Here is a 21,089-nt window from a genome sequence, read left to right on the forward strand (position 1 = left end):
GGGGGGGGGGGGTAGGAGGAATGGTAGGGGTGTACTGATAGCTTGTAATATATCTTTTGCCTAAAAATTCTTGGAAATTCTTCGTTTGTAAAGGTAAATTGGTGTTTATTTTTCTCGAAGTGTCTTATTTGGAATATTTTCACTTGCTCTGACCGGGATATTCATGTTTGGTTTGTTGTTATACTCGGAGACACTTTTTACTAGTTCTGTTCAGGTTAGATCCGAAGCTCCATTGCAATACAATAACAATTAAAATTGAAAATCTCACATTTAAGAGCAAAAAATGTAAGTGAAGACTTCAGGTAGATAGTATTGAGTAACTAAGCAATCCGAAGCAGAGATTACATGGTATTTTCTATTATTTGGAGATGTTTTTGGCAAGAGAAGGCACCAAACACTTGCTTCAGTTGGGTTACCTTTTCTACCATTTCAGCTGGGATCAATTTGTTACTTTTGCCAAGGACTGAAATCTGGTCTTGAATTACAGCACTTGTGACACCTCTTATGCTTTGAGGGCGGGGATGGGAGAGAAAAGGGGTGGGATGGGTGTGTTTGGGAAGAAAAACCTTTTAATAATAAGGTACACTAATGTCTGGAGGCTTAGCGAGTAAATGTCAGTCTGACGCTATTGAATTCTCATGTGTACATAGACTTGGTGTTCGACAACTTCCAGAGATTAATCTTTACTTGGTAATGAAAAGAAAGAAATAAGGCTGTCTTACTCACTGAACACTAGCAAGTTTGAAGCTACAATGAAATGTCATTCTGCTGAATGATTTTGCAATTAGTTATTAGGAGTAATTAATGTTTACTACTTGTTGTAGACGGATAGCTATGCACCTGCTTTGACATCAGATATCATACGAAATATCAGGAGGAACCACCCAGTCTCCTCTGCACTTGAAACAATAACCCCTGGCCTTTCAAGTCAACAAGTTCGAAAATGGGGAAGTAAGCATAGAAATGGGTGGAGCTTTCTGGGAGGATCAAGAGTAATACTTCAGCCAAACCTCCAAAATATTCAGCAAAGAAAAAGCTGCAGGGTGTCTGCTATATGTAATATTTTCATCTTATTGCTTCTTTAGTCTTATCAGTTATCTTAGTTCTTGATGTGCTTTGGTACTTTTTTTTCCTTGGCATAATTCTGGGGAAGCAGCTATGTTCTATCTGAAATCTGGTTATTCATCTTAATTTACATTCATCTCAGAATAATGCGCTTTTGGGTATTTATGACACCTCCTTTCTAACACATCTGTTATTTAGGATTAAAATTGGAACATGATATTGTACTTTCAGGAACCTACTTTCACGGTTCAAGAAGCGTGGCAAAGGTGTAATAGCTTTTGGTTTGTAGCTTCTGACTAACAGATTGTTGAGATGAATTGTCATAATCTATGTCCTTTTACTCTATTAACGATGTCACAAATGTTGACCTGGGGGTTTCATACATGATCAATGCAAATATCCTCTTTTGACATTATTTATAAAATTATGCCGCTGTTATTAATTAGAGGATTTCCTTGCCAAGCTAATATTTAACTTTGAGCTAAACTGGTAATCTATCGACATGTGTAAGTTCTTGGGTTTGCTGTGGTATATCGAAGAACAGATTGTTGATAATGCAAACAGAATTCAACATAGCTGCAGGCAATACCTTCTGCTTTCTACAAATTTTTCTTTCCAGTGGAGTGGATAAGCAAACTAATTAGTGCACCTATTTGGATTTTACCTCAAAAAACATTGTCACTATATTGTATGTGGACTATCAAATTGATCTATTTGAGATTTTGGAAATATATGTAAGCATACAAATTTGGGACAACTGTGTCATATTTTACAGGGTTGCCTAATTCTCAAATAGCTAGCAGTGTTTTTACGCTGGGGACGGCAGCCGTTCTTCCTTTTTACACCCTCATGGTTGTAGCACCTAAAGCTCAACTTGTAAGTTATGTCAGTTCTGTAAAGCAACATTTCGTTTTTTCATCTTAAACTCTGTGGTTATATCATCAGCTTAAAAAACTCTCTCATTATGTCATGCATGGAAGAACTGCTGGGGCATGGTTTCAGTCATCTAATTGCAAGATACTGACTTTGGGTTAAGAGCATGCAAGTTTTAAACTAAGAATGTTGAGAAGATTTACTTCTTTCCTAGACATATTGCGTTAAGGCTTGATTAAATAATTAATGCAGACGAGAAAATTGATGAAAAGCACCATACTATATGTTGTGCTTGGACTTCTGTACGGGTTTCTATTATACCTCTCTTGGACACCAGATACAATTCGGCTGATGTTTGCTAGTAAATACTGGCTTCCAGAGGTTTGTTCTTGTGCTCAACAGATGATACTTGTTATCTTGTGCTGATTCTGTGGTTCGGATTTTTGATATTTCATTCTGCTCAGCTGCCTGGTATAGCAAAGATGTTTTCCAGTGAGATGACATTAGCATCTGCATGGATTCACCTATTGGCTGTAGATCTTTTTGCTGCAAGGTCTCTCTCTCTCTCTCTCTCTCTCTTTCTCTCTCTCTCTCTCTCTCTCTCTCTCTCTCTCTCTCTCTCTCTCTCTCTCTCTTAGCTGCGTATGTTTGTGCAATAGTTGTATGCTTTCTGTCTCTTTTGGGATGTGGCAAAGGAAGCAGGTCCCTCTATTCAATACCCCTATGCAAAATTGATCACTTTTTCCGTGGCCAATTACTCCAATATAGAACTGCAAAAATTGCATCTTTTATTTTCTTCTTGAATTGAGCGAGATGATATGCTTTGTAGATATGATAAACGTGCCTCAAAAAGACCACCCGAATACCCCCGCCCCGGCCAATCCGTTGAGCTTAGTTTGAATTTGCTGTAGAAGTAGCTCTCTTCCAGACTGACCAATATTTTAATGCTGTTTTTTTTCTTTCAAACAGGCAGGTATATCATGATGGTTTGCAAAATGATATTGAAACGCGCCATTCTGTGTCTCTTTGCTTGCTATTTTGCCCCATTGGAATTGTTATTCATCTCCTCACCAAAGCTGTACTAAGTAGTGCAGAGAAAACAGAGCCTAGAACTAGCTGACAGATTTAACCATTTTTGCCTGCTTTCGGCTAATGTAACGGTGAACAAAGTGTAATTTTCTTTCAACTACAAAATTGTGCAAGTTGCATCTTTGATCCAACACTGCTTGAAACAGTTGAAATCTACTCACTTTTCAGTGAACGTACATCCTTTTTAGAAGGTGGACTATCAGAATTTCTTCCTTGATTCGTTGTCCTATATGAAAAACATTTATTCTCTCATTCAATAACTGATAGTATTTGAGGTAAGAACTTCACACCTCATAAAGGTTACCTAACCAAGTATTTCCTTATTGCCTTCCACTAGCTGCTTCAGAGAACCGTGATCCAATGGATACCAAGTCTTTCATTTCTTGAAACGGTGATTATTCCGCATCCATAAATTAGCTCTCTTTGGTGTCAGTATCCGACATTGAGCTATCATTATGTAACGTTGTGCCCAGCATCCTCAATAGTTGACATCAAAAGAAGCTGCCTAGTTGCAATCCTGTAAGTTTATTATCTTTAATTAAAAGGCATCTCCTCATCAAGAAAAAAGAAAGTAAGTTATTAGTGGCTCAAGAGGGAAGGTAGCAAAGTCTTTGCTTGAGGCTCTCAAACTTTTGGGACTTCAAAAAATTTTAGTAATAGATTTTCTAATATTATTTTCCCAGACCCCACTAATGAAATTTAACTGGGTCGTTGTTGTTGTTTCTAATATTATTTTGGCCTAGATACAAAATCTTTATTAAGAAAGATAGAAATACTTTTAATAGTAAAAATATCTTAAAACTCTGAATTGAACTACTCAAATCTTTATATTATAAAAAAAAATATTACAATAAAATCCAAGATAACATACTGCAAACACATGGCTTGCATTTTATTAACTTGAATTAACATATTGCATTTTATTAACCCTTCATAAAATAATGAAAGACTAGCGGAGAAGAAAAAAAAAATTAAATCCATAAAAGAATATATATATTGTTTGTACAAATATTTTGCTAACCCTGTCGGTCAAATAAATCAAATCATAACATAAATTCAATGTACATGCAACATGGCAACCATCAAAGGGAACAGGCACAGAACATTTCTGCTTGTAATATATCCCTGCGGTGCTTTCCACGACTCCAGGCACTCGATGTTTGGGCATAACATGGAAAGTACTCCTCGTTGCATCACTTGTCTTAGAGTCAAAAGTATGATTGCTATTGCACCTGGACAAACAAAAGAAATGAAAGCTCAGAAGGAAACATCAATATTCTCGTCGGCAAGATCTGAATTCATTACTGCTTCCTATAGGCTTATAATTCCGAATGAAGCAAAGCAAGTGGTTGGCAAAACATACTTTTAGATACCACTTTGTTAGTCAAGATATTTTTTTTTTTAACTTCATTATCTAAGAATCTGGATCACATTAACTCATCCAACAGCATATCCTTGTGACATCTTTCATGTCACAAAGACAAAAATAAATTAAGTAACCAAATTCTTTGAGAAAGGGTTGCTCACATCAAGTAGGAAGTGGAGACATTTCAGTTTGATCGTCCAAGATGCCATTGGAGCTTGATCCTTGGAAAGAATCTCTCCTAGAACGATCCAATGACGTAGCTTCATATATGCCTACAAAATTCAGAAGTGAGATCAACTCACTAACCAATAAATGACTGAGTTAAAGTAAATATCATGCAATAACATATGTCGATTTGATGAAAGAAATTTATGACTGATAGTAACTAAAAGCAACAAATAGTATGCGCGTTTGAAGAACATCTCAACATAAAAAACAAATGGTTAATCAACTTCAATTCTTCAAATTATTCTCCAATAACGTTACGTCATACTCACCTATTATGCAAAAATTATCACCCTAGAGAAGCTTTTAAGTATATACATTATGGGAAACAAATTGGCAGAGTACATAATGGATATGTTTAAGCTTTCCAATATGCCCATTCTACTGTTAAGAAATCTGAGGGAAACAACTCTTAATGTTAGCTTTCCCAAAATGACGTACTTTGGTTTAACATTTTGCTAAATTATAGTTCATTGTTCCTCCAAAAAAAAAAAGGAAAAAAAATAACTTGCATCGTACCAAATCCCAAGATGGCAGCACAAATAAGAAAGCCGAGTAAAGAGAAGTCCATTTTATATATTATCTCCATGATAATGATGCATCCTCCCGCAACCATTAAGTGCCTCGGAGAAGAGAAAACCATATGCAACCTACAAATTGGCAATAATATAGAATTTCCATATGAGACTATTGACTTGCAGGTCTGGTGAAGAAATCAAAAAATATAAGAAAGGCGCCAGAACAGAGAAAGCTAACATTTCTGATGATATGATCTAACATACCCAAAGACATAACAAAGACCACAATATATGCCTCTCCTATTTGAGCTCCATCAAAGATGATAAAAGTAATTACCCAGCAGGAAGGGAACTCATTTACTCCACAACAGTCGTTCTTACCACGCAATGGGCCACGATATAAAAATTAAAGATGAAAAAGTGAAATGCAAGCAGAAGAGAGGGAAAAATGCATTCAAAGTAAGAAGTCATGAAGCAATCCTGACAGTTAATTGCCAATAATGGGCGTGTATCCCCAAGATAAAAGTTATGGATAAGATACACATAAATTCATACTCCTTGCACAAATAGAGATCTTTAGACAAACAGGTCAAAACATTAAACATTAATCAATAAGGTCAGATGAAGACCAGACCGTATTTGCAATAGCAATCAGTTAAGTGTTAGTAAATTAAAAGGATCTCACAAGGATCAGACAGAGATCACAAAATGTTACCTTTCCTCTGCAATGCTATCAATGTAAAATATCAATATCATCCCAAATAAGATGTTGCTTGAAAAAGCCCAGGCTGAAAACGGCAACTCTACATTGTTTGATCCCTAAATATCTCCATACAAAGAGGGAAAGCAATTTAAAAGAGAAGCAATAGAAGATGATGAAGAAGACGAAGAAGAAAAAAGGGAGATAAAAGAATTAGGAAAGGGAACACCCTTGGAGCAGGGAGGACCAAATGTTATGTTGAAAACAGTAAAACAGAACATTCTTAACATAGCCATCGAAAGTATCAAACTGTACTCACTATAATCATGTCCCACATGGCAACAGGAAACAAAAAGCACGTCGCGGAAGTAAGGGTTATGGCATGGAGTCGCCTCTTCAGTTGGTTCTGTGCAAATGAGATGGAAATATTCAAGGACAGCTTTTACTTGCTCGGTTAAGTACCAGAGGATAGAAAGTTGAATGGATCACATAGCTAGATGGGACTACACAAACCTTAAGTGAGACCCGTCTTGCAATCACCCTCCGAAGTGCTGACAAGATTCCAGCAAGAATGGGAACTACCATTTCCTTCATTCCTACTAGCTGTTCGGTCCGTGCCTCATCATCAGAGGCATTGCTAAATGGTAATTGTTTGTTAAGTTGGCTGCTAAATAAGAGTCTGCTAGGGAGAAACTGGGAAGGAAATTGAAGAACAGAATGGTAATGTAGAATGAGTTCGCTAGATAGAAGAGTTCAATATATAAAAGGATATGAAATGGAGAATATGTAGCCATCGCCCATCCTTGTGATAAAAAGTAGAAGGATGCCAGCATTGCAAGGAGCCCACCAACCTGATGATGGGAAAAATAGCAATGAGTTACCACCCAAGAAAAGAGTAAAGTCGAAAATTTTACAATTGCTTTTCTTTCTAATAAGCAAGAGTATTTTCAATTGCTTAATTCCATTTTCTACCATGAAAATAAACTTATAGCTACTAGATCATAAAAAGAAGAAATTAGGTTTCCTAGTGTAAGTCCAGTATGAAAGATACGCAATAAATTTGACAGAAACAGATCCACCACAAGTTCATGCTTTCAAGAATATGAGAATTATGTCGCATGAAAGTATGAGGCTTTTTTCTAATTTCAAAGCAAATAAATAAATACAGTAGTTAATCAAAAAGGTACCTTTTTCCAAACATGCCCCCTCCTGCCATACAGTACTCCAGATAATACTCCTAGAACAGCACCAGAGTACTCACCCAATATGGCCCTGATTGGATAAGAATTTTTAATGGCAAGTGGAGGTACTAGATGATTAACAGAAGAAAAAGCAAATTCAAACAGATGACCATAGCAAAACGATCATAATCTTTCATGTATAGACTACCACAAGAGGCCACAAGAAATAATGACGATATGCCAAAGAATTTGCTTACCAGAATAACCTACCATGTGCTTATGCAATGTACACAAATAGGAGTTCGAGATATATTAGTGCCAAGTTACCGAACAAGAAAAAAGGGACAATGCAACCAAATTCAAGATAGGAAAAAAGGAACAGTAAAATATCACTCAACTTTGAACTTACCGAACAGGACCACAAGATTTAAGCCCCTTTCCCCACAAGATGAAGTAAAGAGCTGTTATACCACCATTTACAACTGAAGGGACAACCTGTCGGAAGAAAGATTATCAGCAAAAAAGCATGAGTGACAATGAAATGACCTTCCAATATTTTTTCGACATTTATTTAAGGAAGAAATGATAGCTCTACTAGACCTGTGTATTAGAAAGCGCCCTGCCCTTCCAAGGCTTTTGCGCTACTAGAAACCAGATGCACGATGGAAGAAGACAGCAGAACATAAAAAGAACAACTGAAGCCCCTGTCTGAGACAAATAGCGGTACATGGAGTAAACTGACCATATTCTCATAAAGTTCCCAACAATATGGATTATCTGCACTGGAGTTTGCCTACAATGGGACAAGTCTATCAGTAATGGCTTCTGGGGCAACACGGAGCAGGCCTCACAATACAGTACGCAAACTTCACATGACTCAAAAACTACAGTGATAAATTCATTTTCTTAAGCAGGATGATAAATCCATTTTTTCCCACCATTTCCACTTAAAGATCAACAACTGATAGCTTTATTTATATAAGAGTGTCGGAAACTTGCTTAACAACAGGATTAGCCATAAATGCTTCTGACTATTCATAAACTTAGCAGAATTCTTGGGAAGCCACGATTTGCCAAAAACCAACAGTAGAACATGCCAAACAAGGAAAACATACTATCAGCTCAATAAGCCGCTGAACATATAAAAGGTAAAATAGAAGTTCGAAAATGCTCTCTCTCTCTCTCTCCCCCTCCTCCCTCCCTCCCTGTTCTAGGATAAAACGACAGTGTGTCCATTATGAAAATAAAGGTTGCGTCTATACAAACATAATATTGCTGGAAGTCATCGGCTTGGACAATTTTAGTACTCCGTAAGACCAAAATTTCATTATTATTAGTCTTGCTAAAGAACTTCTAATATTATTATTATTGCTATTATTCATATATATCTAACTTATTTTCGCTTTTATTTTACTTAGTATGATGATGACATGGGTTGAGCTTAAATGGAGAAGTGAGGATTCATATAGCCTACCTCAACTCGTTTGGGACTAGGCTTAGTTGCTGTTATTTTTGTTGTAAGACCAAAATTTCAATCTGTTGTTCCAGGATTTTTTACTAATTCTCTGGCATATTTGGACTCAACCAGCTGATGAAAACAAAGGCCCTATATTTGGTATGACATAAAGGAAAAAGTATTCTTGGCAAAAGCATTTTACGGTGCTTAATTGCCAATATTACTAAATTCCATACTTAAAGGAAAAAATTCACCAAATACGAGGGAAAAATATATCTATCATCTTTAAGTCATTTTCGACTCCACTTTACAGAGTTCACTTATCACCTTCTACTAACACTACATTATACCATCAAACACTGGAAAATTAACTAGGAGATAATTCTCTAAGACAAAAAAAAAAAAAAAAACTACACTAAACAGGGTCAAATGTGCATGCTTTCAAATCTTATTTGCCTCTATAAACAAATAAATTAATATGTGAAAAAGAACATTCCAATGATTAACCAGTTAATACAAGGCGTAAATTGGACAATGAATCAGCACATTTCTTTGGTAAACCCTCGAAACTCCAAACAGAAATATTCAACCAAAAAAAGAAAAAAACTCCTGCGATATCTTTGAGGTCAATTACTCTCAGTCTTAGGAGTAGATAAAATTCACATAGCTTTGAGTACTTACCACGGCGATTAATTTAAACGAATAAAGCATCATTTTTGAATCAGGAAATGCCAAATCAAAGTAAGCAGAATGCAGTGAAATGGAAAACGATCACTTAGTATTAATTCTAGAGAGAAGCTACATAAGGATCAAAATACGATTAACATGCGTGTATTTTCAAAGGATATTTGATATACCTAATGGTAGCCGGGTGAGATGAACCTCGATTTTCTGGAAGTGGCTTCGGGGACATCATTTTTGCAACAATTATTCTGTTTAAGCTTCAATGAAGCGATTAAATGTAAACTGAGTTTAGTGGTAAATGCGCACTGAAGAAGAAACTGAATGCGAAACTATGACTTAAACAATGGAGAAGATTCATTTGCCTTGTGGAGGAGTACAAGTCCATGAAAGCCGATGTTGATCTCGGTAGCAAAGGACCTCGGGTCAGGTTCTGGATATTTGGATCAGTAATTGGGCCAAGCATTAAGGGCCCAGCTCGGGTGCAAACTTCAGGTTAAGTGCACCAGTGCCATTTTTAGGACTTATTTAGAACATAACCAGTATTAGTAATGTATTCCCTTTCAATATAGTCAACTTAAAATAAAGCACTTCTTTTGGTCAAACTTCAGGACAGTATCCTAAAGTTCAGTTATAGCAATTCAAACTTCAGGCCACTTAGGGTGTGCATTCGAATCGATTTATCGATAAATTGAATCGATTATTTGTTATCGGTTTATCGATTTATCTATTTCGAAATTTTCCTTATCGAGTTACCGATTTCGATTTCGATTTCGATTTTGTCCTCTTCAGTTATCGGTTTATCGATAAACCGATAAGATATACTAAAAAGATAAATATACCCTTATTCATTTCCCAGTAATTCTTTCAGCTCTTCTTTAAACCCCGGATGCATCGATACATCTCTCTCATCGATTTTCACACCTAGTCCCTTTAATATCACACGAACGTGACAACAATCCTCGTATGTTTTCCTCACGCCTCTTAGACTCGTGAAATAAACAACTAATTTATCCTTACAAACCTTGTACTCTGTTACTTCCTCATTTACTTTCTTCACATTCGTTATCTCCAATGAATCTTCCTTGTTGGCTCCCGACGGCCGGTTTTCACTAATTAATGGTTTAAGGTGAAATGGATTTGCAAGTGGGAGATCTTCTAATGCTTTTCTTAAAATAGAAATTACTTTCAGGATCAAACTCAGAGACGATAGACGTTTCGTTTGAATTTGAGTTCGTTTCATCTTCAGCCATCTCCTCCCATAATGGCTTTGGGGATCCCTCAATATGATCTTTTACTTTGGGTGTAGGTAGATCGTATAGAGAAGGAACTGGATTAGGAGAAACATGAAAAGAAAAGCTACGGACATGGTGAGAAAGTTTTAGCGGACTACTATCTTCAAGACCTTCCATTAATTCCCAAGTATTGATAGTTTCTGGATCGCGAGGTGGAGTTCTAATGGGAGTTTTGGGAATCACTTTCGGGATTTTCGCGAACTGCAAACCCAGCAGAGAAAGTGAACTCCGGCGTACTCTGGCATACTCCGGCGACTTCAATAGTACGTTTCTCCCTCTCTTTCTCCGTGCCTTAGTTTTGTTGCATGTGCTTGTTGACACAATTTTTATGTTATAAATAGTGTTCGTCTTATTTTATCTTCTTTTTGTCCATATTAGTTAGGCGTGTTTATAGCGATATACTTTCCGTGGAATCCCGCAAATTTTCTTATTGGTGTAATCGATAACCGAATTGATAAGCCTCAAAAATCGATAAATCGAAATCGAAAAATCGAAACCTTATTGAAACGATAACGATAAGCATATGTACAAATCGATAACCGATAAGTAATAATCGATAAGGGTCAAATCGAATGGACAAATCGAATGCACACCCCTAAGGCCACTATCCTAAAGTTCGAATTGTAATTTCGTGACAACTCAAGCAAGTCCAGAGGCGAAGTTAGGATTTGAAGCTAATGAGTTCAAAGTTTTAATTTTTAATTTAGTGAGTTCTAAATTAATAATTTATACACTTTTAATGATTTTTTTTTAGATAAATACAAGATGTTGAACGAAATTAGTGGGTTCGCCGAACCCATAGCGTGCATGGTAGCATGCAACAACAATTTTCTTTGACATGATAATTCGAGTTTTTAGAGTGCTTTAACTTGATAATTTGACGGTTTAAGTCTTTAAGTTATGTGAATGTCCAATAATTATTTTAAAAATATTGCACAATCTTTATTTTTTATTAGAAGTCTTTAGTCTGTATACATGAATTCTACGAGAAGGAGGAGGACAAGAAAAATTGCAAATTTTATAGGTGTTTAACGAGCGGGCTGTTCCGGGCTGGACACGGAAAAAAGCACCCGTCCGATTATCGTTCCGGGCTGGTTAGTGGACTGGGTTTACGGGCTGGGATTTTACGGGTTTTTTTTAGCCCGTCCGGGTTCGGGCTAAATTTTTTTAAAGTATATTTTGTTCTTCTCATTCAATGCTATTGATACTTAAGTGTTTGCAAACTTTTAAGGCTTAGAATTAAACTTTGAAGTTTAAAGTTTTAAAATTGAAATTTGAATTTAAAAATTTTAAAATTGAAGTTTGAAAGTAAGTGGCTACAAAAAATTATTTAATAAGACCAATAGGCAATATGTAAGGATCAAACTCCGAAGAATTTCATTTATATTTTTATTGAATAATAAATAATACTTCAAATTAATTTGCAAGTTCTATTTTGATTTTTTTATTTTTTGAACTTGCAAATTAAAAGTTTACAACAATTATAAAAAAAATAAGAAAGAGTACATCACATGCTTTGCATTATTTTTGTAAGTTCATCCATGTCAACACGAGGTTCTTGGTTTCCAGCATTGCTTGAATCGGAACCATAAACCATTATATCTCCAATTTTTTGGTCCTCCGCTTCATCTACCTCTTCACGCCCTTGATTTCGCCGTTCTGATCTTATCCAATCTCTGAAGCACACTAGAATTTTCAAAGCATTGCTGCCCAATGAATGACGGGTATCTCCTAGTTGTCGCGGTGCTTGGGTAAATGCGCTCTCTGATGCGACGGTTCAAATCGGTACATTTAGCACGTCTCGAGCCATGGCCGAAAGAACAGGAAATTGATTTGAGTTACTTCTTCACCAACCCAGCGGTAGAAATTCCTTTGTGCGGGGCTCTGGTGACTTTTGCAAGTAGAATTGGAGTTCATCAATATTCCTGCTACTAGTTTGTTGATGCTAGTGTAGACCAAATCAAATAATCTTCAACACCATCATTATCATCCAAAGCACCGGTCCCAGCTGTTGAAACTAAACTTGAAGGAATATTTGCATCTACAGCAGCAGAAACATCAACAATGTTAGCATAATAATTATATAAAGTTTGTAAATGTTTGTGTAGATCAGAAATACAAGTTTCAATATCAGGAGTTTCAGTTGGTCCATGATAGTAGGCTATGACTATGTATTTTGGCCACTATTTGCACTCTGAATTGGCTGCACTTTACTGATGTTTGAGCGTTAAATGGTAGTAAATTGCTTTGATTGAGTATTTTATGCTTTGCAGGAGAAATTTCGGGCTACAATGAGGTTAAGGAGCGTTTTGAGATAATATGGAGCGTTGAAGGCCAAGTAAAAGCTTATGGAGTAAATTGGGAGTTCGTTCGAGGATCGAAGGAGGTTATCGTACTTAAAAAGAATAACGAAGAAGAGTGCGAAAAATTGCCCAGGTACGCGGCCGCGCACTGGGCCGCGCAAGTCAGGCAGAAACTGGCCAAAGTGCGCGGCCAGATGCGCGGTCACCTGCCCATGTGCGCGGCCGCGCAACTTCCGAGAAAAATTATTCCAGGGCTAAAATTATAATTCCAGAAGCAACTTTCCTTGACCTATATGAAGCCCAGCTCGCCCAAAAAGAGGGTATCTTGGTTTTTAGAAGAACTTTGAAGGCAAGAACAGGCATGGAGCAAGAAGGAAGATTCGGAAACAAGTTTTTATCTTTCTTCTTCCCCTTTTTATCATTGATGATGGATTCTTATATTGTGATTGTGAAAACAGTTATTAGTAGATAAACTCTTTATTCTAGGGTTTGATGGAACCTCTTGGAGGATGGATTTTTATTGCGTTTAATAATTTGCCATTGGATTTTCTTTGTGTGTTCAACTACGTGATTATTGTGGTTGATTGCCCTCAATCGGCTATGCCTATTTAGTGTTTATTCTTGGAAAAGGGTACATATTTAGGTAGTTGTTGAACAACACTACTCCTAACATATATGAGGGATCAATACGAAGGGTTTAAAGGTGTGATTAGGAATAACAAAACCTTGGTGCGATCTTAGTGAGCGGTAAATTAATGCTAGCTAGCGTAGTTCGGAAGAATATGTTTAGTAAATTATTGTAATTGCTCGGAAGAGAATTACGACACCTAAAGTGCTCATGGTCTGTAGAGATTATCTAGGCGAATTTATAGGAGACGTAACAAAGAGGATTCCGATAAGAGGGAAAATCGTAACCCTAGACCTTTCTAATCTTGTCTACAATATTTGCTTTGTTAGTAGTAAAATTACAGTTTTTTTAATTACCTTGTTATTAGTTAGTAAACACTCAATTCATTATTCAATATTTTTGGAAGTTGATTACTTGGATTCTTGCGAAACTAAAAGTTGTGATTAGTACGTTAATTCCCTGTGGGATTCGACTCCGGACTTGTAAACCGGATTATATTTACAACGACTGCTTAGTCCTTTTTATAAGGCATAGTTGGGCGTGATCCAATTTTGGTGCCGTTATCGGGGAATCAACGGTGTTACTAATTACGGCTGAAAGAATTGTTAAAATTCGTAGTTTATTCAACTTTCTAGACTTGAAATTCATTATATTGGAACTCTAACGTTTGTATTCTTGTGTGTAACAGGTGTGTGCCTAGAAACTTCTCAAGAACTGGTGAATTGTACGAAGCATTACCGGACCCTGAGAAAGCTTTCAAGGCACTAAACTGAGCAAACAAGAAAGACAAACAACAACAGAACTCAACAGAACGAATCGAACTAGACATGGGTGACGTGATAGACAACCCAAAAACAGAAACAATAGGAATGACCCGAACAACTAGGGCGTGGCACCTCTTGTGCCAGAAGCAGCCTTGTATGATTGGGCACAACCCACTATTAAAAATCTGGCAACCGTAATTGCAGTCCCTCAGATATAAGCGAAATCGTTTCAAGCCACAAACAACATGCTACACTTGTTGCAGAACAAGGGACTGTTCTCGGGGTCTTACATTGAAGATCCTCAGCAGCATCTAACAAATTTTTTGTCGATATGTGTCACGCAAAGGCAACCAAATGTGACACCAGAAGCAATAAGGCTTTTGTTGTTTCCATTCTCAGTGACTGGAGAGGCTCAAACTTGGCTCAATTTGCTCCCCATAAACTCCATTACCACTTGAGAGGAATTAGTCAAGCAATTTTTGAACAAGTTCTAACCAACCAATAAGACTTCCAAATAAGTTGATGAGATATTGAGCTTCAGGAAGAAACCAGCTGAAACATTGCAAGAAATGTGGGAGAGGTTCAAAGGTATGCTAGTTAAGTGTCCACACCATGGCATTCCAGATCAGATGTTGGGGAAAAGGTTCTACATAGGATTGGTAGACAGCTTGAAGGCCAATGTTGATGCTTCAGCAGGTGGAGCATTTTTTAGCAAATCATTCAGGGAATGCAAGGTCTTACTTGATAAAATGGCTCAAAATTCAGGATGGATGACAAGAGACTCTACAATCACTCATGTCGTTCACTTAGTGGCTTTGGACCCAAACAACTCCATAGCCGATAATATGGCCACTCTGATGACGCAAATGAGTATCCTCACCAAGAAGATTGACGAATCAGGCCAGAAGCAGGTATACATAGTTGACACGACGAATGGAGGCTTATGTACACCATGTATTAACCAACTATATGTATGCTCGTTGAGTGGTGAAAGTGACAACCAGAACTATCAAGAAAATATGAACTATGTGGGCAACTATGAAGGACAGAGGCAAGGTGGTCAGTGATCGGGTCCAACCCTACACCACTATAGAGTGGCAAGAGCGGCCGATGCAGCTTTTACCCGAGAAGGTCGGGATCGAATCCACAGGGAGCTAGAATAAGTTTGGGATTGGGTTCCTATCTAAACTAGCAATGCGCGATGTAATTGTTTACACTTCCAAACATGCTTTGATTTTTTTTACTATTCTAATTTTTATACTAATGATGCTCGAAACTAAACTAAGTGGATATTTTTGTAGGGTTTTCTAAATGGTTAAAAGGTACTAGGGAAGTGACTTACTCCTAGGCGAGTATCTAACGGGATCTAAAACTTAGGGCAATAATGTTCTAGTTGGGATCGTGATATAGCCAATGCACGAAGCTACTCGCTCTACACCTCTCGGTAGTAAGAGTGACTTTGCCCTAATTGGCTTTCTCAAGCCCAATTGGGTGTTCAATTTGTGCAAGAAATGTTGGCTCAAGTCGGGTATTACTATCTCTAGGTTTAACCGTTTAATTGGGGCTATCAATCTCTTGAATACACCCCAACTCCTTGTTGGCCTGAATTTCCTAGACTTAAGCTCTCTTTCTCAAGAAGAGTCTAAGTCAAAAAGGCACGAATTAGTGTTTGCAACCACTAATTCAACATAAAAAGCATAAATCAGGCCAAATATCAATCACCCATAAACATCTAAGCCATAAAATAAAAGATCCATTAAATACCCACACTAGGGTTGAGCCACAATCCTAGCTAATGGGTTTAGCTACTCATAATTGAAGAAGAAATCATAGATTGAGATGAAGAATAACCCATAAAATGTAATTACAAGATAAGATTCTAAGATTAATTGCTAAACAAGCTACAAAATTACTCAAAATAGGTAAAATACGGCATTCACGTGCTCAGCTACAGATAAGATGACCTAAAAATCTGAAAAAGTAGTATTTATACACAGCCAAATTTTTTGGACAAAAATGTCCCTGACGGAGGTACCACTGAAAGTGGAAAATGGACCGCTGCAGCGGTAAGGCTACCGCGGCCGCGTAAAATCAACTACGGACCGTGATCTTCTAGTCTTAGCTTCAACTTAGGCTCTCTGAATCTCTTCTCCGCGGACCGCGGTAACTTGCAATCCCAGAAAAGTATCTCTTTGAACCTTGCCACCGCGGACCGCGATAAAAGGACCGCGGTCGCGGTGGGTCTTCTGCGTTCGTGGTGGATTTTTCGTTGTAGCGCTGCTTTGACTTGGTTTGAACTTGTGCAGGTTTTACTCCTTTTAGAGCTGGTATGACATCCTTGTCTCTTCTTGACCAAACACTGCAAACAAGCACAACAAGTTAGCTTTTTGGGAATACTTGTACACATTTTTAATCCAAAACTCAAGCAAAAAGGAGCATAAAATAGACTAGAATCCCTAGTTATCAACTCCCCCAAACTTAAACTTTTACTTGTCCTCAAGCAAACAAAGTAATTCCCACCTCCTCAAGATAAAAGAAAGGAAAATTCAGCTGTCCTAAAGTAACCTCATCAAGAATCAATTGGGACTAACAATTACCCTCACTCAAATGCATTATCAATAATACACAACCTTTTAACACCATGGCTATAGTGCGACACAAAAGCATCAAGAGTTGGCTCAACTCATCAAGGAAACTCTTTCTGTTACATTGGTCACTATGGAACCCAAACTCATACTTCTCAACTCTCCATAAGCAAACCTCACTTTTAGATTGTTGCACCCAGAACGAGGATTGTAGAAAACACACTCATCTCTCTCAAGGAAGGTCTCAAGTACGGCTCTAAGTACCATAAGCTTGCCCCTTATGTGAGTCACCACTAATGTAAGCTCACCCAACTCAAGATCATATAGGGCTTTTGTGGTAATTTAATGAAGGCTTTTGGTTCAGGGTAGGATATATTGGTCTAAGAAGGTTTCATCTTCCCTTAAGCACTTCATTTGCTTCATTTTGGCACACATTTTCTTGACTCTTTGAGTCATTTACTTCTTTAGGGGTTAGAGAGACAAAATGTCACTCTTTCTTGATCATTTCAATTCTTTTTCTCCTTTCCAACCTTTCCATGCCTTTCATCTTTTGTTTTTATTGAATCCCTTCATTTCCTCTACATTGTTCACCTTCTTTTTGACTTTTTGTCTTTTCTTTCTTTTTCTTTTTGACTTTCCTTTTCTTCATTTTGTACCTTTTATCACTTTTGCATTCCTCGTCTCTCCCCCCAAACTTATGCTTTTGTCTTGTGCTAAGGAAAGATAGGGTGCCAAGAGAGGGTCATTTCAGAACAGATAAAGGCTTGTATCATGGTTATTGAAAGAATAAGGGCTATGGCTCAACGGGGTTGATTAGGGATATTATCATTGGTAGGCTATGGATGTTTTCAAGTCTTAATTAGGATCAAGGAGAGCTTATAATCACTTCTCAAGTCGAGCTTCACTTAGGATTTCGCATAGACAAACATTCAGGGCAAGTTCTAGACTCATTGGCACGGGACTCGGACTTGTAAATCAATACCTCACCACAAAAGCTATAGGATCGCTAAGAAACAGATTCGGGGGCCCACAACACTTTAGCTAAGATTTGAGCAACACAAATGGTTCCGAGAAACCACTCGATGATTGTTTAGCCAACACAAGAGTCTCAAGGTCACAACTATCACCATCATATACACAATAATTTGTTTTTAACCATAAGGTCAAAGGTAAATGTGTTAGGCCCAAGTAAAGCTTTGCCTGAGGCACCATTGCTCACTAACTATATTTTACACAAAAACGAAAAGAAAAACAGACTCAAACCCTTAAGAAGGTTGTTATGCCATCCATCATCGGGAAAAGTCACCCAGTTCACACAAACTCCACCTTTGCAAAGAACCGTGGCATTAAGAAAGCCAAAGGCTTATTGATCACACAAAATTGTAAAATAAGAAGCTACGAACCGAAAAAGAAGCTATACTATTAAGGAAATTGCAAAAGAAGCTATGAAGTAAAATGCTGAAAGTAAACTGAATATGTACAAAGGGGGACTTAGATGAATATACATAAGAAGGAATTAATATATACATGAGAGTAACTTTATAAACAGACCAAGATAGAACAATAACGAAAAGTAAAATAAAAGGTAAAGTTATATACATACCAAAAGTGAAAAATAAGCATAAAGAAAGAAAATAGTGTCATAATTACAATCCAACTACCAAATCAAAGTAGGGTCACCCCCACAAATGAAAGCTAGAATTGTCCTCAATGCTAACTAACCAAAAATAAGCTCAAAAAGAAAGATAGAGAGTGAAGAAAACTCCCCATGGATCCTCCGTCTGCATGGGGTCCTATGGTAGCATGGGATCCTGTGACTGGGTGGGGTCCTGAGGTAGCACGGGATCCTGTGGCTGGGCACCTGGATCATCTGTCCCAGGGGCCTGTGGCTGGCCAGAAGCAACACCCTCCGTCTCCTCCAACTCAATCTCAACATCATCCACCTCGGGGATCATCCTCCTCCTCTTTGGAGCTCTCTCAATCTCCTGCTCCGGAACCTGCTCTATCTGAGCTGCTGGAGGCTAATCATGCAATAGTAGCTCCAAAGGCAAATGGTCAGCTTCCATCATCTTCTCCACTTCTCCCCTCAATTCCTTAACCGACTCCTTCGAGGCCCGCGTCTTCGTCAGCTTCTTTGTGGTTTTGCTCAACTCCTTAAGTGTTTTCCCTTGATCAGCAAGAGCATCCATTATCAGCTTTTGGTTATCAAGGAGCTTCTTCTGGTTGTCCAGAAGCTCCTTAAGAGTCTCCTCTGCCGAAGCTGGCACCTGTGGCTGTGGGGGAACTAACTGAGCTGCCACTGAACTAGAGAGTACAGACAGCTTAGAAGTTGCTGCCTGCATCCAGTTGTTGATACTGGAGAGTGTTTGGCTCAATCTGTGGGCAGTCAATGGGTAAGGTGAGGAGGATGGAATATCTGGAGGAGTGGAAGTAGATGGTCCGGGGGCAGGCTCTGGTATGGCAGTGGGAGGCTGAGAAGAAGTGACTACTACTACTGGCTCTTCAGACTGGCCAGTAGAAGTAGTGGCTTTGCCCTTGGATTCCTTGGCTTTGGGGTTGTCCGGAACCTTGAGGCTGTACCATGAAAAAGGCATCTTGGGTTTCACCTTCACGTCAAATTTTCTTTTCTCCACCTCCTGATCCTCCAAATACATTGTAAGGAAGTTCGGGAAGGGGTATGATCTATCACCCTCATTTACCACCCTGGTGATCACACTAGACATGACATTCCCGACATTGATCGGGAACCCCACCATAATTGCCGCCACTAATATCGCCCTGGAGATCGGCATGGTGTTTTCATGGGAAGTGGGGTCCAGCCTGCTGCATACAATGGTCTCCCACCCCTTCGCCTCAAAGTTTAGGGTTTTCCTCAAGATAGGAACCCCTGTAGTCAACCATGCTGGGGTGGTGTCCGGGATAGCCAGGTATGATGCCAACCATGGGCGCCTTGCCTCATCCATTGCCACCTTCTCCAAGTATAAAGTCTCATCTTCATCATTAAAGTCCAGGTAGTCATTGATTATTTTCCCATCAAACTTCACTTTCAAGTTCCGCACCTTAGTCACTTTTGTATCCTTCTTGATGTGGGAGGCATTGGCGTAGAACTCCTTGACTAAGTGCTCATTTGCATCTGACACCCTACTAGTGAAATAATCCCAGCCTATTCGTTCATTAAAATGCTGCTTCACGTTGGGGTTATGAGGTAGAAGGTCCCGATCTATGAACTGGCGCTCATGAATAAGTGACCTTAGAGGCCACCACTCCCGGAACTTGTGATATGCCAGCTCACTGACAAACCTCCTTCGCCACACTTCAGGGTTTCTAGTTCTTTCCACACCCCCGATTTGGGGCACACCCCCTCCCTCTTCATCCGGTACCTCATCATCGACGGGATCCTCTCCATGTGACGAAGCTGTAGGTGAGGTAGAGGCTGCACTATCACTGCTCTCTGCTGAGCCCTCAGACGACTCAGAAGAAACATGAACTGAAGCACGAGCAGTAGGAGAGTTTGGAGGTGTAGGTATATCTCTCAACCTATGTCTCTCCGGGAAGTCGGGTACATACTCTGGCACTGAATCAGACTCTAGTGCCTCCCGGGAGGGCACATACTCACTTCCCTAAGAATGGGAAGCAGCTCTATCTGTAGCTCTTATGCTCTTCCTCATTTCTCCAATTGATTTCCGAACTTGTGGGCTCAATTTGATACCCCGGGAGGACTCCCCTCTTCCTTTTTGTTTGTTACCACCTCCTCTGGATTTAACCATTGTCTGCAAGTATAATCAGTTGAACATTGTTAGTTCCAGAAGAAGCAGTGCAGAATATCAGTTGAAACAGCAGACCGCGGACTGCGAAAAATGCATCGCGGCCGCAAAGACTGCATTGTGGACCGCGAAAAACCAACCGCGGCCGCGGAGATGCGGGATTCATACTACCCACTCTCTGATTCAATAGCACCGCGGACCGCGGAAAATCAACTGCGGCCGCAGACCCTCAAATGTACCTCTCTGAACTTTAGCAACGCGGACCGCGAAAAAACAATCGCGGCCGCGGAGAGACATCGCTGTCAGCGAAAAATTCCACCACTGACCGCGGTTATCAGGACTTAACAATCTCACAAAACAAAGATGACCGCGGACCGCGAAAAAATAACCGTTGACCGCAAAGGTCAAATTAGGGCTCAGCACCTAGGGTTTCTAATTTTTTATGCATTTTAGCATTAATCAACACACTATCAATCCCACTAGGTAGTTAATAACCATTTCTAACTAATTGAAACCTAATCTAATTAACACTATGGAACCCTATCAAAATTAAAAGAAGAAGAAGTAAGAACGATCAAGTTAAAAGAAAATAAGAA

At 38.7% G+C, this 21,089-nt stretch overlaps 2 protein-coding genes across 2 annotated transcripts in view; one reads left to right on the top strand and one right to left on the bottom strand.

Moving 5' to 3' along the window:
• The window catches only part of LOC109224776 (protein ABA DEFICIENT 4, chloroplastic-like), a 3,765-nt gene extending 521 nt beyond the window's left edge, over window positions 1–3,244 (top strand). Inside the window, exons 2-6 of the mRNA XM_019389298.1 lie at window positions 825–1,056; window positions 1,841–1,941; window positions 2,191–2,319; window positions 2,403–2,491; window positions 2,908–3,244. Coding sequence (XP_019244843.1) covers window positions 825–1,056; window positions 1,841–1,941; window positions 2,191–2,319; window positions 2,403–2,491; window positions 2,908–3,058 — 702 coding nt within the window. The 3' untranslated portion in view covers window positions 3,059–3,244. The remainder of the gene's footprint in view (window positions 1–824; window positions 1,057–1,840; window positions 1,942–2,190; window positions 2,320–2,402; window positions 2,492–2,907) is intronic.
• LOC109224777 lies at window positions 3,983–9,561 on the bottom strand. Its single transcript, XM_019389299.1, has 11 exons — window positions 9,331–9,561; window positions 7,618–7,810; window positions 7,427–7,512; window positions 7,024–7,108; window positions 6,609–6,687; window positions 6,350–6,480; window positions 6,156–6,242; window positions 5,852–5,955; window positions 5,138–5,268; window positions 4,555–4,665; window positions 3,983–4,259 (listed from the first exon to the last, which is right to left on the bottom strand). Exons 1-10 carry the CDS (start codon window positions 9,387–9,389, stop codon window positions 4,556–4,558), a joined length of 1,065 nt encoding a protein of 354 aa, XP_019244844.1. The 5' UTR covers window positions 9,390–9,561; the 3' UTR covers window positions 3,983–4,259; window position 4,555.

Source organism: Nicotiana attenuata, chromosome 4, assembly GCF_001879085.1.
Source record: "Nicotiana attenuata strain UT chromosome 4, NIATTr2, whole genome shotgun sequence".
In the NCBI taxonomy this organism is placed as follows: domain Eukaryota; kingdom Viridiplantae; phylum Streptophyta; class Magnoliopsida; order Solanales; family Solanaceae; genus Nicotiana; species Nicotiana attenuata.

Coding starts and splice junctions, on each gene's coding strand:
- LOC109224777 (XM_019389299.1), bottom strand. CDS start 9,389: ATGATGTCCCCGAAGCCACTTCCAGAAAATCGAGGTTCATCTCACCCG. Junction 7,513..7,617: donor GGGCGCTTTCTAATACACAG/GTCTAGTAGAGC, acceptor TTCTTCCGACAG/GTTGTCCCTTCAGTTGTAAA. Junction 6,688..7,023: donor GGGGGCATGTTTGGAAAAAG/GTACCTTTTTGA, acceptor TCCCATCATCAG/GTTGGTGGGCTCCTTGCAAT.